We start from the raw sequence: 21,112 nt of genomic DNA, 5'->3' as shown, positions 1-21,112 counted from the left end.
TTGAAAATTAATCTGAACGTTGTCTGAGCCCTCTATCCATCACCCTCAGGATGCTCAAAATTATTCTTGTACTTTACGCAAAGTGAGTTTTGAAGGCTTTTTGAATTAGTCACCAGTTTCACACCAACACAGTTGTAAACTAATTTTTAGTCCTCTGGTTTTTCAAATTCCTACGATAAAAAGAACAGGTTCTCATGTAGTTGTCTTTCTGATACCGTACTGCCCAAGATCTACCGTAACACAGAGAACCTCATCTAAATTTGAGCAAACTACTACAATCACATTTCAAGGCTTTACTATTTGCTGAAAAGAACTCATAACAAAGGCGTTTTACCTGCACTACAGAAGAGTTAAGATATTCTGCACAAACTCCAAATGGTTGAACTAATGCAGAGATTGCCTGAAAGAAATAAGGCAAGTGTTTAGGTGCACATATAAGAGATCTTTTCAGAGCTAGCGATCCATACCTTAAAAGGCAAATGAAGGTGAATTAAGTATTATTTATCTCATACGATAATTTCCAGTCATTTGCTACAAATTGATTTTGGTGTGCAACTCCTTTACAACAACACATGGTTCAGGAAAGAGATTTACTCTACGGTATACAGTATGTGTTATATATTTCTGCCTGAAATAAAAAATGCCTTCCCAGTTTTCACTAATCTTGGTCCTCTGATCATTCTGTTCAGTCTTCTCTGTCTAATCCTGTTTCAGTCACAGAAGTAAACAGATGGAAAGGGACACATCACATTTTGGTTGCTCTCTACAGAAGTGAGAAGTGTGAAGGCAAGACTTCAGGTTAAAGCCATATGGCAAATTTCTTCCCCAAAGCATTAGGTGGGAGAAAGCTTTTTTAAATGTGTCGTATACATGTCAAGATCTCTTCAATGCATGATTTTATTCTTATTTACTTTATACCCAAACTATACACCTATACTACCCAAACTATATTTGGGATTATATACCCAAACTATTCTAAGATTCTATGATTTTTAAGTGATATCTATCATGAAGAAACTAAACATATAAAGACATTTGTTTGCCAACAAATAACATAAAAATTGGTTTCTTCTCACACTGGATCAAGAATTGTGAAATTGAGTGTGCACTCAATTGAGTGTCCACTGCAATCAAAGGCCTAAATTAAGTGATGCTGAACCAGACTTCCTTCCTAAGCAAGCAGTTATTAGTCATTAAACAAAGTCAAAGTTTCTATTGCAGTATCAGGATTTAAGTCGAGTTTCCTTATTCTTCTGTCATGCTCATATATGAACCTCTCTCTTTATAAAGTAGCAAATATCAATACCCATGAAAAGAAGTTGAATTCTCTCCAAATGGCATTTCACTGAAAGCAGACTGATTTTTATACTGAGGGACAAGATTCTAAATGACATTGTTTTCCCTTAGCCTCCTTGTTCTTCAAAGCTTGAAAGATTATGAAGTCTCCTGAAAATAGGTTAGGAAGCTAAAACTAAACAAGTTAGGCTTTGTCACCAAAAATAGTTTAGAAATGTTGAACCAGTCAGTTTTTAGACACAGCTCTTGAAAAGTTGCTTAGGATTTGACAGTGTCTATCTTCCTAAGGATTTTTTTTCCTTAAACAATGATTTCTATAATAAATGACAGAAGTCAATTCACTTAGAGCTAAATGCAGCTACAGCTGAAGTAAACAGAAAATCAGGGACATACTTGTGAACTTACAGTGAAACTAGACTGATTGATGTCTAACTGGAAGGCTGAATATTAGCCAGAAAGGTACATCAATCCTTCCTCTTTTCTGTGATGTCTCAGAAGCTCTTCAGTCAGGATTCTTATGCACAACCTCATTTGACCTCCAATTTGACGGCACTTCTCGTGGGCTCTGTGGCAATGTTGCTCTGGTACCAAAGCAAAGGTAAGAGCACTGCCAAGAGGGACGCTACTGGTTCTGCATGAAGTGTGTAATGGAAAGGGAGAAGTCTCATGACAGAAGATGAACTTACCCCAAGTTCGATATCTTCTGAATTGAGTTTGGACTGAATTGCTGCAAATCCACCCAACTCTGCAAACTGAAATAAAATATTATGTATATTATATTATTAATATAAAAGTATTATGTTCATGAACTACAGTATTTTATCTTTTATATAAGCTATTATAGAAAATACTCCATTGAGAGTGCCTGGAATGCCAACAAGTATCCTTTACCGTGGAACATCCCATTCAACATAAGTTTTATGTTTTCATGGAAATTCAGGGGCACACTGGGGAATGCAATTATACCTGGTACCAGTTTAAACATCAAGCTAGAAACTGTCTGTCGTGGTTTAATCTCAGTCGGCAACTAAGCACCGTGCAGCCGCTCGCTCACTCCCCCCCACCCGGTGGGATGGGGGAGAGAATTGGAAGAGCAGAAGTGAGAAAGAACTCGTGGGTTGAGATAAAAAAACAGTTTAATAATTGAACTAAAATGATAATAATAATAATACACAAAGCAAGTGATGCACAGTACAATTGCTCACCACCCGCCGACCGATGCCCAGCCAGCTCCTGAGCAGCGGCCCCCCCCCAGCCAGCTTTCCCCAGTTTATGTACTGAGCATGACGTCACATGGTATGGAATGTCCCTTTGGCCAGTTTGGCTGTGCCCCCTCCCAGCTTCTTGTGCACCTCCAGCCTTCTCAGTCGGTAGAGCATGGGAAACTAAAAAGTCCTTGGCTAGTCTAAGCATTACCTAGCAACAACTGAAACATCGGTGCGTTATCAACTTTGTTCTCATCCTAAATCCAAAACACAGCACTGTACCAGCTACTAGAAAGGAAGTTAACTCTATCCCTGCCGAAACCAGGACACTCTCTGAGGTAAAAATGGATATAGAGAAGAAAGCTAGACCACATATAGCAACAGCTGACTGGCCTAGCATGTTTGACTGGGAAACAGCAGCCTAAGCTGACTTCCTCTAGTCATAGCTATCATGTTAGGATAAAGGTGCTCAAGGGAGAAGGCAGCAATTCAATAAGATCTATTTAGCAAGGCCCCTTCCTTACATGTAGGCAGGATTAAAATCTTAAACTATTTTTTTTTTGTGGTTGTCACAAAAGTGAAGAGTGGAAAAACAAGTCAGGGGAAAGGGGGAAGAAGAAATTATCTCTGAAGCCCAATGAATTCAAGTGACAAATAACAATTCTGCTTGGTTTACATTTACCTACCCTGTTTACCAGATCCACCAGCCACCCATGAGGTTCCTTGAACAATTAAAATATTAACAAATTAGTAGCTGCAACAATCAATGCTAAACATTTGTCTTCTGAAACAAAGATTTAGACAGACACATTCAGCCCATTAACCCACACCCCAAACGCATGCAATATTATTTCAAAGAAAACAGCAATGTGTTTGTAACAGTTCCTTTACTAAGCATGGAGCTGGAGCTCTGGGAAGTTCTCATTAGCATCGTCCTTTTTTGGACTCTGCTTGACATGACTGACCATGTGCTGCGGCAACAGTACGCACCGTGGCTGCTGACTCACAAGCAGCTGTATTTATAGCACATAAGCAGCGTGGAACATTACTACAGAACCTTTCCCAAAGCAGCAGATGTAGAATTTTCTTTCTATGGCCACAAACTTGTTTCCTGAAGGAGAGCGCAACACCACCGAGGCTCCTTTTTTAGACCCACCCACCTGGAACAACTGTGACAAGACAGTGCAAACCTCAAAAACTGCCTCCTTGCCAGCGTGTCTGACTTGAAGATATCCTAACCTTGGCTGTCAGAAAAGCATGAATTCTCTGCTAGAACTGTACACTTCAAGTTATCCTGGTCATTTCACACTCAACAGCCAAACAGATGTCAGTCCTTAGATACAACAGATCTGCCCATCTGATTGTTGTGATGCTTTAGACATGAAAGCACATGAATTTCTAAATCCAGCCTCTAACAGAGAACTGTGACAATTTGAGAGGACAAATTCATTTGTACAGACCAACATATACTGAAGATGTATTTGCTGTAATTCTTGGCGACACATTTAAGCTTTCTTGTGTTATAAATACCTACTAATTAAACAATCTTTTCTGAAACAAACACATCTACCCTAAAAATAGGTTTGAGGGCACGGCCATGCTCACCTTCTGAAAAGTGGATATGGGCGAGACAGCATGCATGTTCCCCTCCCCGAAGACTTCTGCCCAGTTTCTCTGGCATACCTTCATTCGATTCTTGAAATGATACTCATTGTCGGGGTTAAATGCCTTGAAAGAAAAGCCCAAGGCAATGAACAGCATGGCTTATGCCAGTCTCAAAACTTATCTTGATAACGTCTGACTTTTTCAGTTGAGCATTACTCCTGGTTGACAGTTAAAGATCTAGCAAAAAATGAAGTTTAACAGAAGACCCCTGCTCCTGCCTCTCAGTTCTCACTGTATGAAGCATTCTGAAGCTTCCGTTCTGTACAGGCAATATCCAATACTCATGTGAGCCAGATATCTGTATAAAGCGGGAGATTAACTCAAAGTTCATGTTTTAAAAAATAAACAGTGAAGTGACAGCAGATGTGATTTTTTTTTTTTTTTTTTTTTTTTTGAGTGTGCTAGTTTTCAAAAGTTTTGAACAGCACTCACCCCTTTATGAATTGCATACTGGATGTTAAAAATCTGCAGCAAGCAATGGCTGCAGATTGTAAGACAATATACTACAACTTAAATATAGTTAGAAAAAGCAGCAGCAGCATAAATATGAAACACCAAATACCCAAATATTAGAAACTGCATCAAAGAGTCAAATACCATTGTAAGTACACCAAGCAGGCCCACAGGAATAGGATCTTGTTTTACTCTTTCTGCAACCAGGTCCACTAGCAGCATAAGCATGTTGTATATTCCTTCATGGATTTCAGTTCCCCATTTGTGAACAGCACTGGATGTCAACAGCTGAAAAAAAAAAAGTAGTAATTTTTTTAAGTTTGAGCACAATCACAAAACAGGAGAAATTTATCAGCCCCTGAGACTGTTCTCAGAGCAAATGTTTCCTTTGAGTGTACTAAACACTGTGGTGTGTTTTTCAGATGCTCTTCCTGCACTAATGGCTTAAAAGTTAATTAAATTTGTAATTTTGTTGAAGAACACCTTAAGTCACAGTTTATGACAGAAAATAAAATGTAGCAAAGCAAACTGTTTTCCATTTCCATGGACTAGTAAAGACTGTAACCTTTGCAAAGAACAACTAATATGCAAATAATTCGTTTGCAGATTGAAGACACAACTATTAAATCTTCAAGTAGGCATGCCACAAAGCTGCACTGATTCAGCTGTAATAACCATTTACCAATTCACACTTTTTGAGCAGTTTTCTATTGGAAAACAAAGAACATGTACCATGGAGAGAGGTATTTAATGCTGCTTTCCCACCTACTGAAACATGTTCTTTAAATCTCGTCTAATGTGGTTCTTTATAAAGGACATTAAGCGTCCATCTGCAAATTTGTGCTAGCTGTGTCTGAACATAAGCAGTTAAAAAGCTTAATACTTTAAATGCAATTACATTTTGTACCATTTTAAAAAACAAGACAGTTTCTTGCAAATATTATAGCAAATTGTAATTCAGCACATTCTGAACTTAGATTTCTACAGATTATCCTTCTGGAGGAGCAATCTACACGGTTTATTTAATATGCAAAAAATACCAAGTGATTTAAAAGCATTATATGTAAAGTTATTACTCTAATAACCAAATAGAAAAATATTTTTTCCCTTAAATTTCTATCTTCCTTAAATATACTTATATTCTCAGTATTTTAAGATTAGGACTGAGTGACTTTTTAAAAGGTGTATATATGTTTTTATACATATGGTCTGAAAACTGGGCAAGAAATTTAGGCAGTATCCAAAATGGATAGAATAGTAGGAAGTAAATTGTTTTGGGGAGCTCTGTAGAGAAAATTCACAATAACCCAGAGAAGGACAGCCAGAGAGGCACATTAGGCATTAAGCATTGAGGGGAAAGACAAATTCTAAACAGATTGTGCAAAGAGGTAAGAAAGAATTTAGCAACCCTCCAAAGGAGGAGGAGAAAGAATTGAGTTAAAGGAAATCTGATTCTGAACTTGCCATTAATGGCTGTATCCAAGGGTCTTTAAACCTGTCTTTAGGCTCCACTAATTACTATAGAGCTCTTCATTTAAGAAAGAAAAAAAAAAGAAAAAAAAAGTTATGTGCCAGAACTGGCCAGAGTTGCAGAACGGGGACTTTGTATGATTTTAATCTAGGAGAATAATCTGACTATGATTTTAATCTGAGAACATACTCACTACTTACCATAGTTTTTGAAGTCTGGATTACAAGACACTTATTTCCACCATGAACAACGCAAAGAAACATTGAATTGGTCTACCGTACCTACTTACCTTTTTAAATGCTTCAGGCATGCATCTGTCCATAAATCTCTTGCAATTCTCATCAGAATCAGAAAGACCTTTACAGAAAGGAGAGTGCTTTTTAAAGTATTTAAAAAAAATAAAAATACTTTAAGATTACCTCAGGGAGCTCGTTGCAAGTTTTTGGGAACACCAACCAAAACCAGCACTAATAAGTGTGCTACTGTTCATTCATAACTAGCATGCTTTTTCAGCTACAAAAAAGTGTGAGTCAAGAGAACTTGCCTTTTAGAAATAAGAAGTTTCCCAATGTTCCATCTTTTACAACTTCTTCAAGCATTATTAGCACCATAAGTATTTCTCCCTTCAAAGCTTACAACTTACACTAACTTCAGATCTTTTCTGATGCTTCACAGCCTCTACCCAAAACCAAATCTAAGTACACCCTTTTAACACAGGTTAGAAACAAAGAAGCGAACCAGAACCACCAAACAACTTCCATTCTTCCACAGATTACGATGTCCTTTTAGTCTGCCATCAGGCATGATGGAAAAATTATCTTGCACTCTTATTATATACCAGTTGTTGGGCACGATACCTCCTAACACTCATAACCCCAGCCAAAGTACTGAATACAGAAAAGTCAAATTCAGGTCTAATGCAGTATAAGCATTTCATTAGGGAAAAACAAGCAGTTATACAAGCGTGGTACAGCATGGATTTAGATGACAGCTTGTTTTTACGAATGGAAAATAACCAGCACAATGAAAAAAAGAGTCAGTAATTCAGCTCTGAAAAACAGTAATTTCTACAATCATTAGAATATAAAGAAACATGTGCTCCACTTTTTAAAAAAGATTAAGTAAACAAATTACTTTAGAGGAAAAAAAGAGACCGACATTCTTTTTACAGCATTGGGCAGAATAGTTCACTGTTAACCACTTTCACAGAGATGTAACCATTCTGCAGGGTGCTAAGTAAACAACTGCAAGATTAATATGAAAGACATAACTGCCCACCATACTGTCTATAAAATCCTTTGAACAGATAATCTTTACATGTGTAGAAAGAGAACTTACCTAGTCTTGCTAGGTAGGTGGATGCAATTAGGCACTTGCCTAGAGACTCTTCCCGCTTATAGGGTATGGACCAGTGATCTGTTAAAACTCTGCTCTCCAGTTCATACAAGTTAGTTGTTGGAAACTCAATACCTTCACCAGAGCAATTCCCATTTTCATCATTTTTCTGTGAATAAAAAGGAAGTTCAAGTGAAACAATTTTTATCTCTGTCTCTCTCCTAGACACTTTAAAGCATTTAGTAGCTTCAGAAAAAGTGGCTGTGCTTATAATAAGCATGTCAAATTCTCACCTACCCTGAGGCTGTTTGCATTTTTCAAAGTAGAATTTAATATTTCAATTTGAATTGAAGGGATTACATACCTTTCTGTATTTCATGTAGGTGATAACTACTATGTTTACATGACTAATTGCTGACTAATTGCCTATTTAAGTGGCAAATCTTGTTCCTTAGCATATGGGATCCTGGAGCCAAATGATAAGTACTTCCAGTCCCTATGAGACTGTGAAATACAAACCCTGATCTTCATAGATCTGCCTATTAATCCTCTGTTCAACAACTGCTGTAGAATATGGAATAGTTTATTCTAAGGGAGGCCATTCATCACCCTCTCACCCCATCACATTAAGAAACAAAAAAGACTAATCCAATACATCAGGATTATTATTTTTCTACTAGCTAATTATCCAAAGAAAAATTTACATCTCAAATATAGTTGTCCAACAAGGAAACTACAATTGTCCTCCCCCTGAAGTCAAAATGAGTTACTGGAAAATGTTCTGGAAGGCAAACAGGGAAAAAGCAAGCAGATGTCTGTAGCTCAGCTTTACAGGTTTCCTTGCTAGTGCCACTAAACAGCAGCTATTTCTGTGTACAGGCAGAACACAGAATTAGCCCCATGTTCTTTGCTAAGTGCCATATGAGGTAACTGCCTCAGTAGCACCAAATGAAAGAGTAGACAAGTTATCCATTTATTTTCTTTTATTTTTTAACCTCACATAGATGCTAGCTACCCAATGTGTCAAAAAGTTCACATGGACTAACTTTCCCTGCCTTCACAAGAGCAGACAACTCAAGCAGGAGAAAGGACAGAACGCCTGGATCAGGCCTGGCAGCAATCGGGAGCAACTGTCAGAGACAGGAGAAAACACAAGTGCAGTGATGGTAACAAGATCCCCCCGAGAGCAAAGCCAGGGACATGTAGGGAGGAAGGACAAGCAGGAAGCACGTTCAAGAGTAAAAGGAACCAGTATCAGGAAAGTGAATGGAACAAATAGAAAGGAATAAACCAAAAGAAAGAACTGAACTCAGGAGGACATGGTATACATTGATTTCATTCTTTGTATGCAGGCAAGTGTGCTTCCACCTCTCTCCCTGCCCTTGCTATTTGCAGGATTAGACCTGTTTATTAAAAAGTAAATGGGTCATACTCACTTTCAAAATGATTCAAAAATATTAAGCCGAGGAAACAGCAATTGTATAGAGCTTACCCTTTAAAGTTCACTGGTGCAGGTGACGATAGCACACAGTGGCTGGACTTACTAACACGTTCTGGAGAGCAGCAGTAAAGTTTATAGGAATGGAACACAAAATAGTGCTCAGAAAAAAACCAACATGTCAGTGTTTGGGAAGTAAGGTGCCACCTCCCCACAACCCTCTACAAAACATTTAGTCCTAAGTTTGTCATTATGGGAAGTTGTAGTTTAACAGACCTGAATATCAACTTCTGAAACTGTAGTCATCTGATCCAGTACTGTGCATGGAATCTAGTGTAATTCACGTCTAGCAAATCATGCCCTGTTTAAATACTTCAAGTTTTGGAGAACAGATGTTTGAAGGTCTAAATGAAAAGACACTGAAAGCATATAAAAGCAAAAGTTTTCTAGGAAATATCCTGTTGTATTGATTAAACAAACAACAGTTAAGTTTACAGCTTTTGTAAAGGACACCCATCCAGAACACAAATCCATTTCCTGTAGAAAATAAATGTGCAGTTACAAAGAAAGCCCTTACAGTAACAGTATGGGATACAATGATTAGTCTAATAAAGGTAGACTGAATATAATATAAACACCCAATTGCTAGGTCCCACATTTCAGTTCAGCCTAGACTTGTAGCAAAGGAAAGCAACATTTCAACAAATGATTACAGTAACTGAGCTATGGTTGCTCCATTTCCTGGAGGAAAGTGTCCATGTTAAATAAAAATATTCATTGCTAACACTAGTTTAAGAGGTATTAGAATAGCAGTGCAGACCTTCAACTGCTGCTGAAAAACTCCACCTGTTGTTCTGCTTCCCCATCTGCATCTAAGCAATGTTGCTCTTTATTTACCTCTTTCCACACAAGTGATTGCCAGTGTCTGCAATATTATGGAAATTCCTAAGGAAAGAGTGAAATAACACGTTCTTCACTGTACACGCAGCTCCCACGAACAAGGGCATTATCATAAATTGTGCTAAGGATACATCTGGCCTATTGCTGGATTGAGTCTACCAACAATGTAGTGTAAAGGTTTGTTTGGTTGGTTTTTTTAACACAAGAAGTAACAACAGGTGTGGTACTAGGAATATTGCCCTAATAACAATGGGAACTATTTGCATTGAAGGAGCACATCTTTGGCATATTCCACTAATTAGAGACAACAAGTCTTCTTGCTTGTCAGTTTTCTGCTAGTAAAACCCTGCCCAGAAAGTATCAAGTTTAATTATTTATTAATTTTAGAACCTATCACATACAAGTAGCTTCATAGCTACTGTGAAACCTGCAACAGTCTCAAATAAATGCCCAGGTAGTTTAAAACTCAAATTCCCCTTCAAACCATTAATAAATTTAATACCCTGCATTTTTTGGAGATTACTGATTTCATAATTAGTGTCTTTCCATACCCCCCCCCCCCCCCAGACTGTCCACTATCCAACTTTTAAATTGATTTGTGTATGGCTCTTTAAAGCGAGGGATTTATTAACAGCAGCTAGCAGCTGCTGTAGCAAGGTGCAATGTCAGCTCGGCTCTTGCGTAATGTTAAGTTGGCTCACTCACCAACACAGGCTGAAGATCTCACTTGCTCTGTCGACATTCACAAATGCAACACATCACAGCTCTGAACACAGAGCCACAATTAACACTTTGTAACTGAGGAGCTAGGAATTGTCACTACAGACTCTACTGACATGGGTCCACAGGTGAAATAAAAGCTTTTAAAGAAAGAGTATGCTATACGTGAAAATAAATAGTACACAAGGCCATGTCAGCCTCCCAAAAAGTGGTTTTCTGGGTCTCTTCTTTGGGGAATTACAGGTTTGGGTTTTTTTAATATATATAGAAACTCACTCCCTCCCCTCAAATAGATGACTTAGGAATGGTGTCTGCCAGTTGATGATGACCTAAATCAGGACTATGCAATTCTGGCTGAACAGACTTAATACTAGACTGGCACCTGACATGTTAAGGACTTGTAGGGATGTTCTCCACCAATAGAATAGTAAAAAGCAAAGAAGCTATTCCTGGCAGCCAACAGGTCATCCAAAGATAAACTGTTTAAAAGTCTGTAAGAATCATCTGTTTTCTGAGATAGGAAATCATGGTGCACATCACACATCCTGTCACTATTCTCCATTATGCAGCTGAAATCTTGAGACCAAAAAGCATTTGCTGGCAAACCTTTAACATCATTTTCTATGCCTTCTGATATAGCTCTTATTACACAAAAGCCCTGAAGATCCCCCCCATTCTAACAGCATTACTTGACTCTTTTGACTTATTTTCAAGGTGTGAAAATGCAGTTATGTCCAAACATACACACGCAGGCTCCCAAGAGAAATATCCTCACATGAACAGTCTCAAGCACTGATTCAAGATTCTCGCTCTGGGGACCTGGCACCTCCCAGAGTTGTTTGCAAGGCTGAATAAACAAAAATTGTTAAATATCTGATCAATAAAGCATTGTGTAAGTCTGTAGTATAAAACCGTCCATGGAATACTAACACAGAACAAAGATTAGCCCTCACACAAAAAATGAAATATAAATTAACTTTAATTGCCAAAATGTCACAGTTCAAAGCTTCAAAATGTATTCCTGCAGCATTCAGCTAATTAACTCATCAAACACTGCTTAACTAAAGCCACTGATGTTTACCACACTGGTCACTTTACATAAAATAACAAGGAGTTTAAGAAAGTGTTTTGATGCCAATTAGCAGTCTTAGTAATGAAATTACAGTCAAATTATAATTTAAATTTGTTAATTTGATTTTGGTAGAAGGCTACCAACAGATTTTATTATCACCAGAGCTAAGTCACATTATGTGCTCTTGAATAGTATAACTTTTGAAACAGAACCCCAAAGTCACGTTTCTTTCAACAAGCAATAGGATCAGACTTTCTAAGATACCAGCAGACCAAGCAGTTCCCTTCACCCTCATGCCTCTCTAATAAGTGATCTTCACAAAATGACCACCATTTTATAGCCAAGAAAACACATTTTTGATGCTTCACTGTATTGTTAAAAAAACAAAAAACCGAAACCATATTTTATTACTATGTACCTACAAACAGGACCAAATTTAATTGCTCTGAAAAGCAGTAATGACAAAAATGCTTACAGCCAGAATTAGAAGCCAAAAATTCTAGGTCCATCTTTCAGTTTTTATCACAAACATACTAAGCAATAATGAGGAAATCAATTTTTCAATGCTTCAGCTTCCCCAACTGTAATGTGTCAACAGTGATACTTCCCCCTGCCACAGCATGCTGATGCACCATTCACTAGTGTTTGCAAAGTACTGCAAGATGCTCAGGTGGAGACAACGTAAGAGAAATACGTCAAAAACCCATAAAAACAGACAGAACATTTCTCTGCTCTCTGATCTGTTATGACCATCAATTTGTGGGAGAAGCTATGAATCCTGAAGTCATGACTTGACAGTCCCTCTATCTGCCAAACTACTGATTAAAGCAGCTTTTACTTTCACACCTGGATGCCAATTCTTTTTTCTTTTAATTAACTCCTGAAAGGAGGATATTCTGTTACCTAGAACTGAATCACAGGGGTAAGAATTAAAAGGCTTTCAAATAAATAAAAGCTACCACCTTGCACTTGAACACACTAAACATGAGGTATTGAATGTTTAAAAAAATTGTTACATTTTCATGCCTGTAATCTATTTGCTTTTTATAAACTGGTGCACCAGGAGCTTAAAAACTTCTTTAAACTCATGTTAAGTGGCAGATGTGGGAACAAAATTGAAGAGTATTTCCCAGTTGCCTGTTCTTGCCATCAGATCAAACTCATTCAACCCACATTATGTTTCTTATTTGGCAGTAAGAAAACCCACTGTGATTTCCTAAATGTTTTACTGATGAACAAACATTTATTTGCAAAGTATAGTAACAGTTTTTAACTTTTAAGTCCTAAACAGATACAGCATCTTGCCCTTGCATTTTCATCCACACGAAAATATCTGTATGCGAAATTTCTGAGCACAGTGATAGATAGGAATGCTTTTTGTTATTTATGTTCTGCTACGAGAAAGTAAGCTCATTGGGGAATACATGGATGTTTTATTCTTTTTGCATAGAAATTAAGCTCTTTAGTTCAAATTTTTACTATGCAGTACTTTACACAAGCAAATGTAGTCTTGTCATAAGAAAAAATATTAGCATTTCATCATGTTACTGTAAAGGAATGATACCAGTCTATCACTAAAGGAAAATAAATCCTATGTTACAGGCTCCACCTAACTGAAGCTGATTTGGACTCTCACCTCACCATAAAGACGTCCTAAGAAAATTCTGATTTATTTAGTGAATATTCTCACAGAAAGTTTTGGATACTGACCTTAACTGAGAGTAGTACAAGTGCACTATCAAGAATGCATGGTTAGGCTAAACCCTTCTTAGTGGTTGTAAGGGATTATAATAAATCAACCACAAAAACCCCATGGCTCCCCCCATCTCTCACAACCAAGAACTGTATAAGACTGGGAATAAGAACACAATATAAATTTGAAAAATAAAACCAAAAATAAATTCAGCAAAGCTAGAAATTAACTAGGATTTTCTAAAAACATTGTTTGTACTGGTCTCCCTGATTTCCAGGGTGATGGTGCAATGTTACTAAGCAATATTCCCAATGTACTTGCCTAGCTGTTCAGAGATAAACACAGTATTAAGCATTACAGCAAAACAAAATAATTGAGGCTCTATAAAAATCCCATTTGAATTACAAGATTCGTTTAACTTAAACAGGAGGAATACCTTTGCCCTTTTATACTACTATTACCATAGTATTTAGTGGAATCCGAGACAGATTTGTTACAACCACTTTTGGCAACATTTTTTAAAGTTTGATAAGTAATTGTAGGCCAGGGAGAGGTCATGGAAAGCACTGTTAAGAATGCCATTCATAAGGAACCAAGGAGAAAACACTTATCTTGCATGTGTTTTCAGTATTGTCTGTGGATATATTTAAAAAACTTAGTCCATTAGTGTAACTACAAACAGCCAGACTCTGAGTTGATACCATTATTCCTTCTAACCCTTGAGTTTTCATAAGCATAAAACCCATGCTTATTTCCAAATAGCTGAAAATAACTTTGTGTGATATCAGATAAACATTGTGCTTTAACACAATAAAACAATGAATCACAAATGCTTAGCATTTCAGTACTTAATTTTAAGTCAATACTCCTATCTCCCTTTGCCAAAACACCAGGCATTAATAGAGAAGAGCTGCAGAAACACTAGATAAAGTATTTATTATAACATTTTAGTGACCAAGGTCAGGCTCTGGAAGGGAGAATCAATTCAATAACACTGCTGAACACTCATCTGTACTTCTGGTCTATGGATATGTACTGATGTATAGTGAGACAGAAATTAGAACTGACAAAGCAGCTGACAATGAGTTTGAAATCAAGTTCTACAAGATATAATTACAGAATTGTGATTAACTAATATGAAAAAATCTTTAAATGCCTCTCAACAACGCTCTGCTGGGCATCAGAACAAGAGAAGCCACAACTGCTGTAAAGTAGTGAGCAGGAACATCGAGTGGCAATAAACATTGAGCACATTGGCTTTCTTTAATTAATTTTAATTTGGCCAACGAAGCATAACTGAAACATACATACCAAAGACTATTCCTATGGCAGCACAAATACACGGCTTTTTTCAAAATAAGAGCTTACAAAAGAAACAGGCACTTCCTTTCCATCTTTGCCCTCCTCATACAAAGAGCTACTATTCCTTAATCTAAAAGCAATCCAAATGATTTGCTGGAATTAACTTCTAACACTGGCTAATTTGTTTTTATTCTCATTCTTCCTCAGTATTTCACTTCCTTATTAAACAGCTGCCACAGAATAGCACTGTAAACTGGGAAGATGACCAGAAAATGCCTCCAGAGAACTTTACATCAAAGACACTTCCTGCCCAGCTGAGAAGTTGGCTATACAGAGTTGTCTCTTACCCTCCACTGACCCCACAGGCATCACCTTCACTGATGAACCAGTAATTATAAAATGCTCCTCTCAATCCGAAGATTACTCTGACAATCACATTACATGATAATGAGTTTATAAGTTATTCAAAACAAAACTTACATTTAAAATTAACCAACTGCACCTCTCAGTATTACCCCTATTTTCCCTAACTGATGTAGCATCTCTATTAGTCTGTGTTATATCAAGAATGAAAACTGGGGTATTTTCTTTCAAAATCCAAGAAAGCATTAACGTAACCAGAATCTAGAAAGAGGTTCTACATCAGGGCCACTAATTTTCGAAAACAGTGATGCCAAAAACCAGGAGTGCTAAAATACTAATTTCACTTGACATTCTGATGGCATCCAGCCAGGGACTCAATGCCAGAATCCACCACAGAGCTTTATTTGATTGCTTAATTGTTTTACAAGGCCAATTCCTACACAAGCCACACTGTAAAACTTCCATGAGAATGCCAGAAATATTAATTTGCAAAGCTCAACACTACTTACAAGACAGGAGACTGACTTAAATTCATAAAATTGTAGCATGAATCCACCTCATTTGCTTGAAGGCTAAATATCTTTTTTGTTTTTAAATAAATATAGCTCCTTCTATTCAAGGATCAAAGAACTTCACAAGCCTAACGTCCGTGGTACTCCTAGTAAAGCACACATTATCCTCATTTTACACACTAAAAGCTAAAACAGAGCTTAAGTTACACATCCACCGTGACGCAGCGCATCTGTGGCAGAACTGCTTTCAGTACTAAGCTCTAATGAGGAGAGAGAAGGTTTTGAACACAACAGTTCTGCAGCATGACTAGTGAGAATGTTCCTGGCACTGTTACTCATTACAGTCGCTGGCCTGTTTCTTTTACAAAACCCCCTTCTCTTGAAATCACACAGCACCTCAAAAGCAATCTTGGACAGGTTTTATTATAAATCTTATCTAGTAAAATCTGGCATATATGAGCTTTTGATCCAGTTCAACTGAAAAAAAACCAAAAACCAAAAAAAGCACACGCTAAAGGAGACAGGAATAGCTAGAACGTAATATAATCCGTTAATCACAATTTACCCAAAAGGTCATAGTAATGACTCTCAGAAGCTGTTTAAAAACAAATCAAGATTATTTTACTATTTAATTACTATTAAATTTCATAAAATTAACCGTTGTTGTATGTTCAATATTTTTAGTGTAAGTGGGTTCCTACCCCTTACCGCAATTTTAGGTTCTCTGGTCACAATCCCCACATTCATTTGGCCTCCTCTTCTCCATCCCATTCCTCCCCAACTCATGAAAGTCAGCACTTGTGGCACTTATAGCAATTCATGGACACGCTGACAGACATTGTCATCACATTCATTTATAGTCTTATCTTAAATTATAAGGATTTAGCAGCAGTTCATAAAACAGCTTATTGTCAGTCATATGAAAAGATGAGTATACCATCCTTCCACCCCCCCCACTCAGCAAAGAATCACACTGTAAAAATCTGTATGTTGCCTAAGGAATAAACACAGAAATCCCAGATTCTTGCCAAAATACACTTACCAGATTTACTTCAGCCAACAGACATAAACATAGAAGTTATGTCAAACAGGCAAAGTTACCTCTTGTAAAAGCAGGTGATCTCAGCCTATCAAAGTGGTTTGGCACTACACAGGGCAAAACTTCACACCAACTGTAAACCTAAAGTTGAACTTCCTGATATTTCAGGAAGACTGCACAAACGAATGTGAAGCCCCCTTTGTATTTCCAAGTTTGTCTGGCCTTTTTCTTTTAATGAGTTAAGCATGGTCACGCTAACAGCATCAATGCCAGAGGCACGCCACAGCTATTAACTTAAATCTGAATCAATTGTATGCTCTTTGGAAGACATTAGCCTACTGAAACTGAAGTTTTAGCCCTTGTGAAAATGAATTTATGTACGTCTTCATCTCAAGTCTCACATAGAAAGCATAGAGCACATGTCGGGCCAGCTCATAGCAGCTGTCTTGCTTCTGGGCCAGTTATTCCAAATTCAGGCTTCTGTAACACTTCCAGACACCCCTGAAGACCAGCAGTCTGGACCACCGAAAGAGGATTCACACTGGTTTTACTATCTTATCTAAAGAAAACATGTTTTTACTAGTATGATATGTATCTGGTTGCTGTGCTATTCCCAAAGAAAACCAACAGACAAGCCTTTCTTTGATCAACATGCTTACTGAACAGAACAGATTCTAACGTTATTTAATAGAAACCAAGTAAGCATATGCAAACATAATGGATTCATTACTGATTAGGGAAAATGTAAAGTGTTTAATCATTCATAAATCTATTCTTATATGCATGGTAAACTGTACTCAGACAAAAGAAGAATGTAAATACAAGGTACAGACCTGTTACACACACGTCTTGCAGAATGACTAAAGCTTTCTTGTTATTTTTAAATTAAAAACCAATCTAATCCTAAATTCTGTTCATGAAGATTACTAGACCGGAAAATTTTATTTAGGGCAAAATTTCTAATAATTGTGCTCTGTTGATTTATATGTTCATGTACATTGCTGATACATAAAATCCAAAAATCAAACCAAAAATCTAACACGCCACTACCTCCCCACTAAATAGAAGTTAAAACTGGTATTATGATGAGAAGGAGGAATACACACTCTAAGAGCTGTTAGAAAGAGAGATGATACTGAGAGGAAGGAAAACAGAAATAATATCTGAATTACCACAAGATAGTATGGGGCACAATATGTTTCAACGTAATGTATATGACTACAATGAATAACATAGCTATTTGTGCAATGGCTTTCTGTACAGCTTTATATGCCATAAGCTTGTGCTGAATGGAAAACCGACTGATTAACCACCTAAGTAACAGCTGTAGTTTATTAAATGTGGTTCTAGATTACATGTGAAGAATAAAAAACCCAAGAACTGATCATATATCATTTTTCCCCCTTTTATAAAATATATGTCAAAAGCTGCTAGGTTGTACTGCAATATTAGACAAATAAGCACAGGCAACAATCCCAAGTCTCAAGATTCTTACAGGTATAACTTATATTACAAAAATACTGTTTTGCATACATGTGCAGGAGTTGACAGATGCTCATATGCAAATGAATCCAATTACTAAATCGAGGCCTGAATTTATATATAAAGTTTCATGTAGCAAGATACTTCAATCCTTCTGAAATGCCTACTTTGTGCAGTCATTTGCCTATATTGAAATGTTTTGGTTTCCCCTCCTGTGGGTTAACAAGAACACAAGTCAAAACAAACAAGAACATGAGTGGCAAAGGAAACTATAAAGTGTAAGTAAGTCTGATTGGACACACAAGCTGAAATAACAGGGGGAAAAAATCCTCTTAGCCAGAGTTGTCAGTGTCGTTTGTAATAGGAATAAGAGGGGGGGGAAAAGGCGCTTCTCTGAAGTTCACACTGACAGCTTCTCTTGAAATGTCACACTGACAACCCAGATTGTCCCAACTGTAACTATATCTGATAGTAAAATCCACCCTCTTGGTGGCTAGACAGATCTGAATGCAAACAAGCAGAACTCTCATTCACTCCCAACCCTTCAAAGCAAAGGTTAGAAACCAGTTCCCTATTGCTTCAATCGGTGAAGTTAAACAGCGACTCCTCTTCTGCACAGCACACATGCCGTCCCACAGACCACCTTACTCCACAAGCATACATCATCAGCTTATATGAGCTAAGGATCTAACCCAGTTAATTCAGTGAACAGGATCACATATCTTGATTCTGCAAGACTGGACTTCAATATACCGAGGCTATGGATATGGATGATCTGTGCCAGTGTAGCTATGTACAAGAAGATATGTGCATGTATTCTTCATATATATGTATTTATAGATACATACACACACGTTCATAGAAAGATACCGCTTCTGGTGCAGGAAATCCTCAGGATACTGTTCACTGAAGCCTGGGAGGGTACATGAGTTTCCCTGGTTTTATTCACGTGCTTAGGCATCTGCTATTGACCACTTCTTGAGACAGAGACTACGCAAGGTGGCCCTTTGGTACGGCACAGCAGGGCTGTGCTGTCCTCATCCCCACGAGTTCCATAGTCTGGACGCTATTAATTAGCTCTTTTCATATGAGCACTCTGGGAAGTTTTGGAAAAAAGACCTGGAGGAAGCGGTGGCTTTATAGGTAAGCGCTACAAGACTGTTCCAGGCAGCAGGAAAAGCACCATGAGCGTATCTGCTGGCTGAGGAGTTCAGAGTTCTGGAAGAGGATGGAAGAGAGAAGAGAAAAAGGCAGACAAGGAGGAAGGAGAGCAACTGGGAAAGCCTGACATTCTCCAGCACTTCTATCTATTTCAGGTCCATTTTAGAACACGGCTATAATTTAAGTTATGAGTTAAAGCCTTTGTTTTGAAAATACTTGAACTCACTGCATTCCTATTTCAGAATTTATGCTTAGCTTATCCAAATAAAACTGTACTCAAAGTAATACCCACACTGCACTTTCCTTCACATTGTGCAAACAGTTAAAAAAAATTAGGCATTCGTTAGTCACTCGGATTATGCAAGAAGGCACAAGAGGTGGAGAAAGAAAGAAAAAAAAAAAAAATCCTACGGTAGCCACACATTCCTAGAATGCCAAGGAAGAGCCCGGGTGCTCTTCACCTTGCAGAGATCGCAACGAAGAGCCACGGCGCGCACTCCCCGGCACCGAACGGGAGCAAGCCGGCGAGGCGGGAGGGCGGTCCGAAAAGAAGCCGCCCCGGCCCGTGGGGTGACGGGGCCGACCCCGCGGGGAGCGGGAGTTCCCCTGGGGCACCCTCCCGCGGGACCCACGCCCCGGGGCGACGCCTGCCCGCCGGCACGCTCGCAGCAGGGAGGCTCCCGGGGAGCTTCCACTCGCCCCGCGGGGCGGCCGGCGCTGACAGGAGGCCGGCCCCGGGGCAGCCCGCAGCTCACCTCGGTCTCCACCACTTCGTGGTAGGCGGGCGGCGGGTCGAAGCCGCCTCCTCCGCCGCCGCCGCCGTCCCCGTCGCCGCCGCGGGGTCCCTGCCCGCCGGCGGGAGAACCGTGCCCGCCCGGCGGGCCCTGTCCGCTCTCCATGGGCTCGTAGCCGCCGTAGTGGAGGCCGGGCCGCTCGTTGGTGAGCAGCGCCACGGCCTCGTTGATGTCGTTCTTGGCCAGGCGCAGGGCCTTGCGGATGGCGGCCGCGTCCGAGAAGCCCATGCAGAGCAGCGTGGTCATGTGCTGCTCCTCCTCGCTCTCCATGGCGGCGCCGGGCCGGGCCGGGCCGGGCCGGGCCGCGCCGGGGGAGGAGGGGGCCGCGAACCGAGGGGCGCCGGGCTCAGGCGCTGCCCGCCCCGCGCGCCGCCATGTTGACGGGAGCGCCTCTCCCCTCAGCCGCCGCGGCGGCGGCCGCCCCCACCCCCCCGCGCGCGCCCTCACACACGCGCCCCCTCAGCCCGGAAGCGGCGGCCGAAGCGCAGCCGGGGAGCGCACGCCGGGCCCGCATCACGTGAAGGGGGAGGCAGTAGTGGGGCGGCGCGGGGAGGAGAGGGGAGGTGCAGCCCGGGCGTGAATGGACTGGCAGGGGAGGGGGGGAGGAATGCGAGGGAGCGGCCGTCGCCGTAGCAACGGGAGCGGGTGGGCGCGGCCGGGGAGGGTCATGTGAGGGGGAACGGCGTTGCCGGGGGAACGGGGCCCCGGCGGGAGGGTCGGGCCACGCTGCGGCCTGGCGGTGCCTCAGCTGGCTGGGCCGGCCCTGTGCGGCGGAGCCTGCCTAGGGGGAGGCGGGTTGCCGGGTGTAGGCTGCACGCCCGGACTCCTGCCCGCTGCCGGTAGTTCCTCCTTTAACTACGGCTCTTCTAGTGAATAAGCCCCGCAAGGGGCACGGCCGGCGGGGCGGTGGCTGGGCTTTCACTGCGAAACACGAACAGGCCCGAGGGGGGCGAGGGGAGGCTGGGCAAGGCGGGAAAGCGGGCAGGGGCTGGCGCACCAGGTGGGTGACTGTGGGGAGGGAGCTGCTCGGGCAGGGGGTGGGCAGGTGTCCTTCTCTGAGGTGATGAGGGTCGGTTTTAAAGCGAAGCGAAGTCCTGGCCCCTGCCGAAAGTTCCTGCCCTGCCTGCACTTGTGGGTGGCAGCTGGACGGCGAGTCCTGGGATGGAGGAGGTGAGCAGTGGCGTTTTGGGCCTGCCCGAGTGGAGGATGTG

The 21,112-nt window shown here is 40.3% G+C and overlaps 1 protein-coding gene across 3 annotated transcripts in view; it reads right to left on the bottom strand.

Annotated features, from left to right (window-relative positions):
* USP24 (ubiquitin specific peptidase 24) overlaps positions 1-20,216 on the bottom strand; it is a 69,112-nt gene extending 48,896 nt beyond the window's left edge. For all 3 annotated transcript variants that reach the window (XM_076340137.1, XM_076340139.1, XM_076340140.1), the window contains exons 1-8: positions 19,863-20,216; positions 7,429-7,594; positions 6,380-6,447; positions 4,764-4,907; positions 4,107-4,229; positions 3,188-3,223; positions 1,983-2,048; positions 335-400 (exon numbers count right to left, since the gene is read on the bottom strand). In XM_076340137.1, coding sequence (XP_076196252.1) covers positions 335-400; positions 1,983-2,048; positions 3,188-3,223; positions 4,107-4,229; positions 4,764-4,907; positions 6,380-6,447; positions 7,429-7,594; positions 19,863-20,171 — 978 coding nt within the window. In that variant the 5' untranslated portion in view covers positions 20,172-20,216. The remainder of the gene's footprint in view (positions 1-334; positions 401-1,982; positions 2,049-3,187; positions 3,224-4,106; positions 4,230-4,763; positions 4,908-6,379; positions 6,448-7,428; positions 7,595-19,862) is intronic.
* Positions 20,217-21,112: the final 896 nt, after the last annotated feature.

Source organism: Aptenodytes patagonicus, chromosome 5, assembly GCF_965638725.1.
Source record: "Aptenodytes patagonicus chromosome 5, bAptPat1.pri.cur, whole genome shotgun sequence".
NCBI classification, from domain to species: domain Eukaryota; kingdom Metazoa; phylum Chordata; class Aves; order Sphenisciformes; family Spheniscidae; genus Aptenodytes; species Aptenodytes patagonicus.
This window is presented reverse-complemented; position numbering and strand designations above follow the sequence as displayed.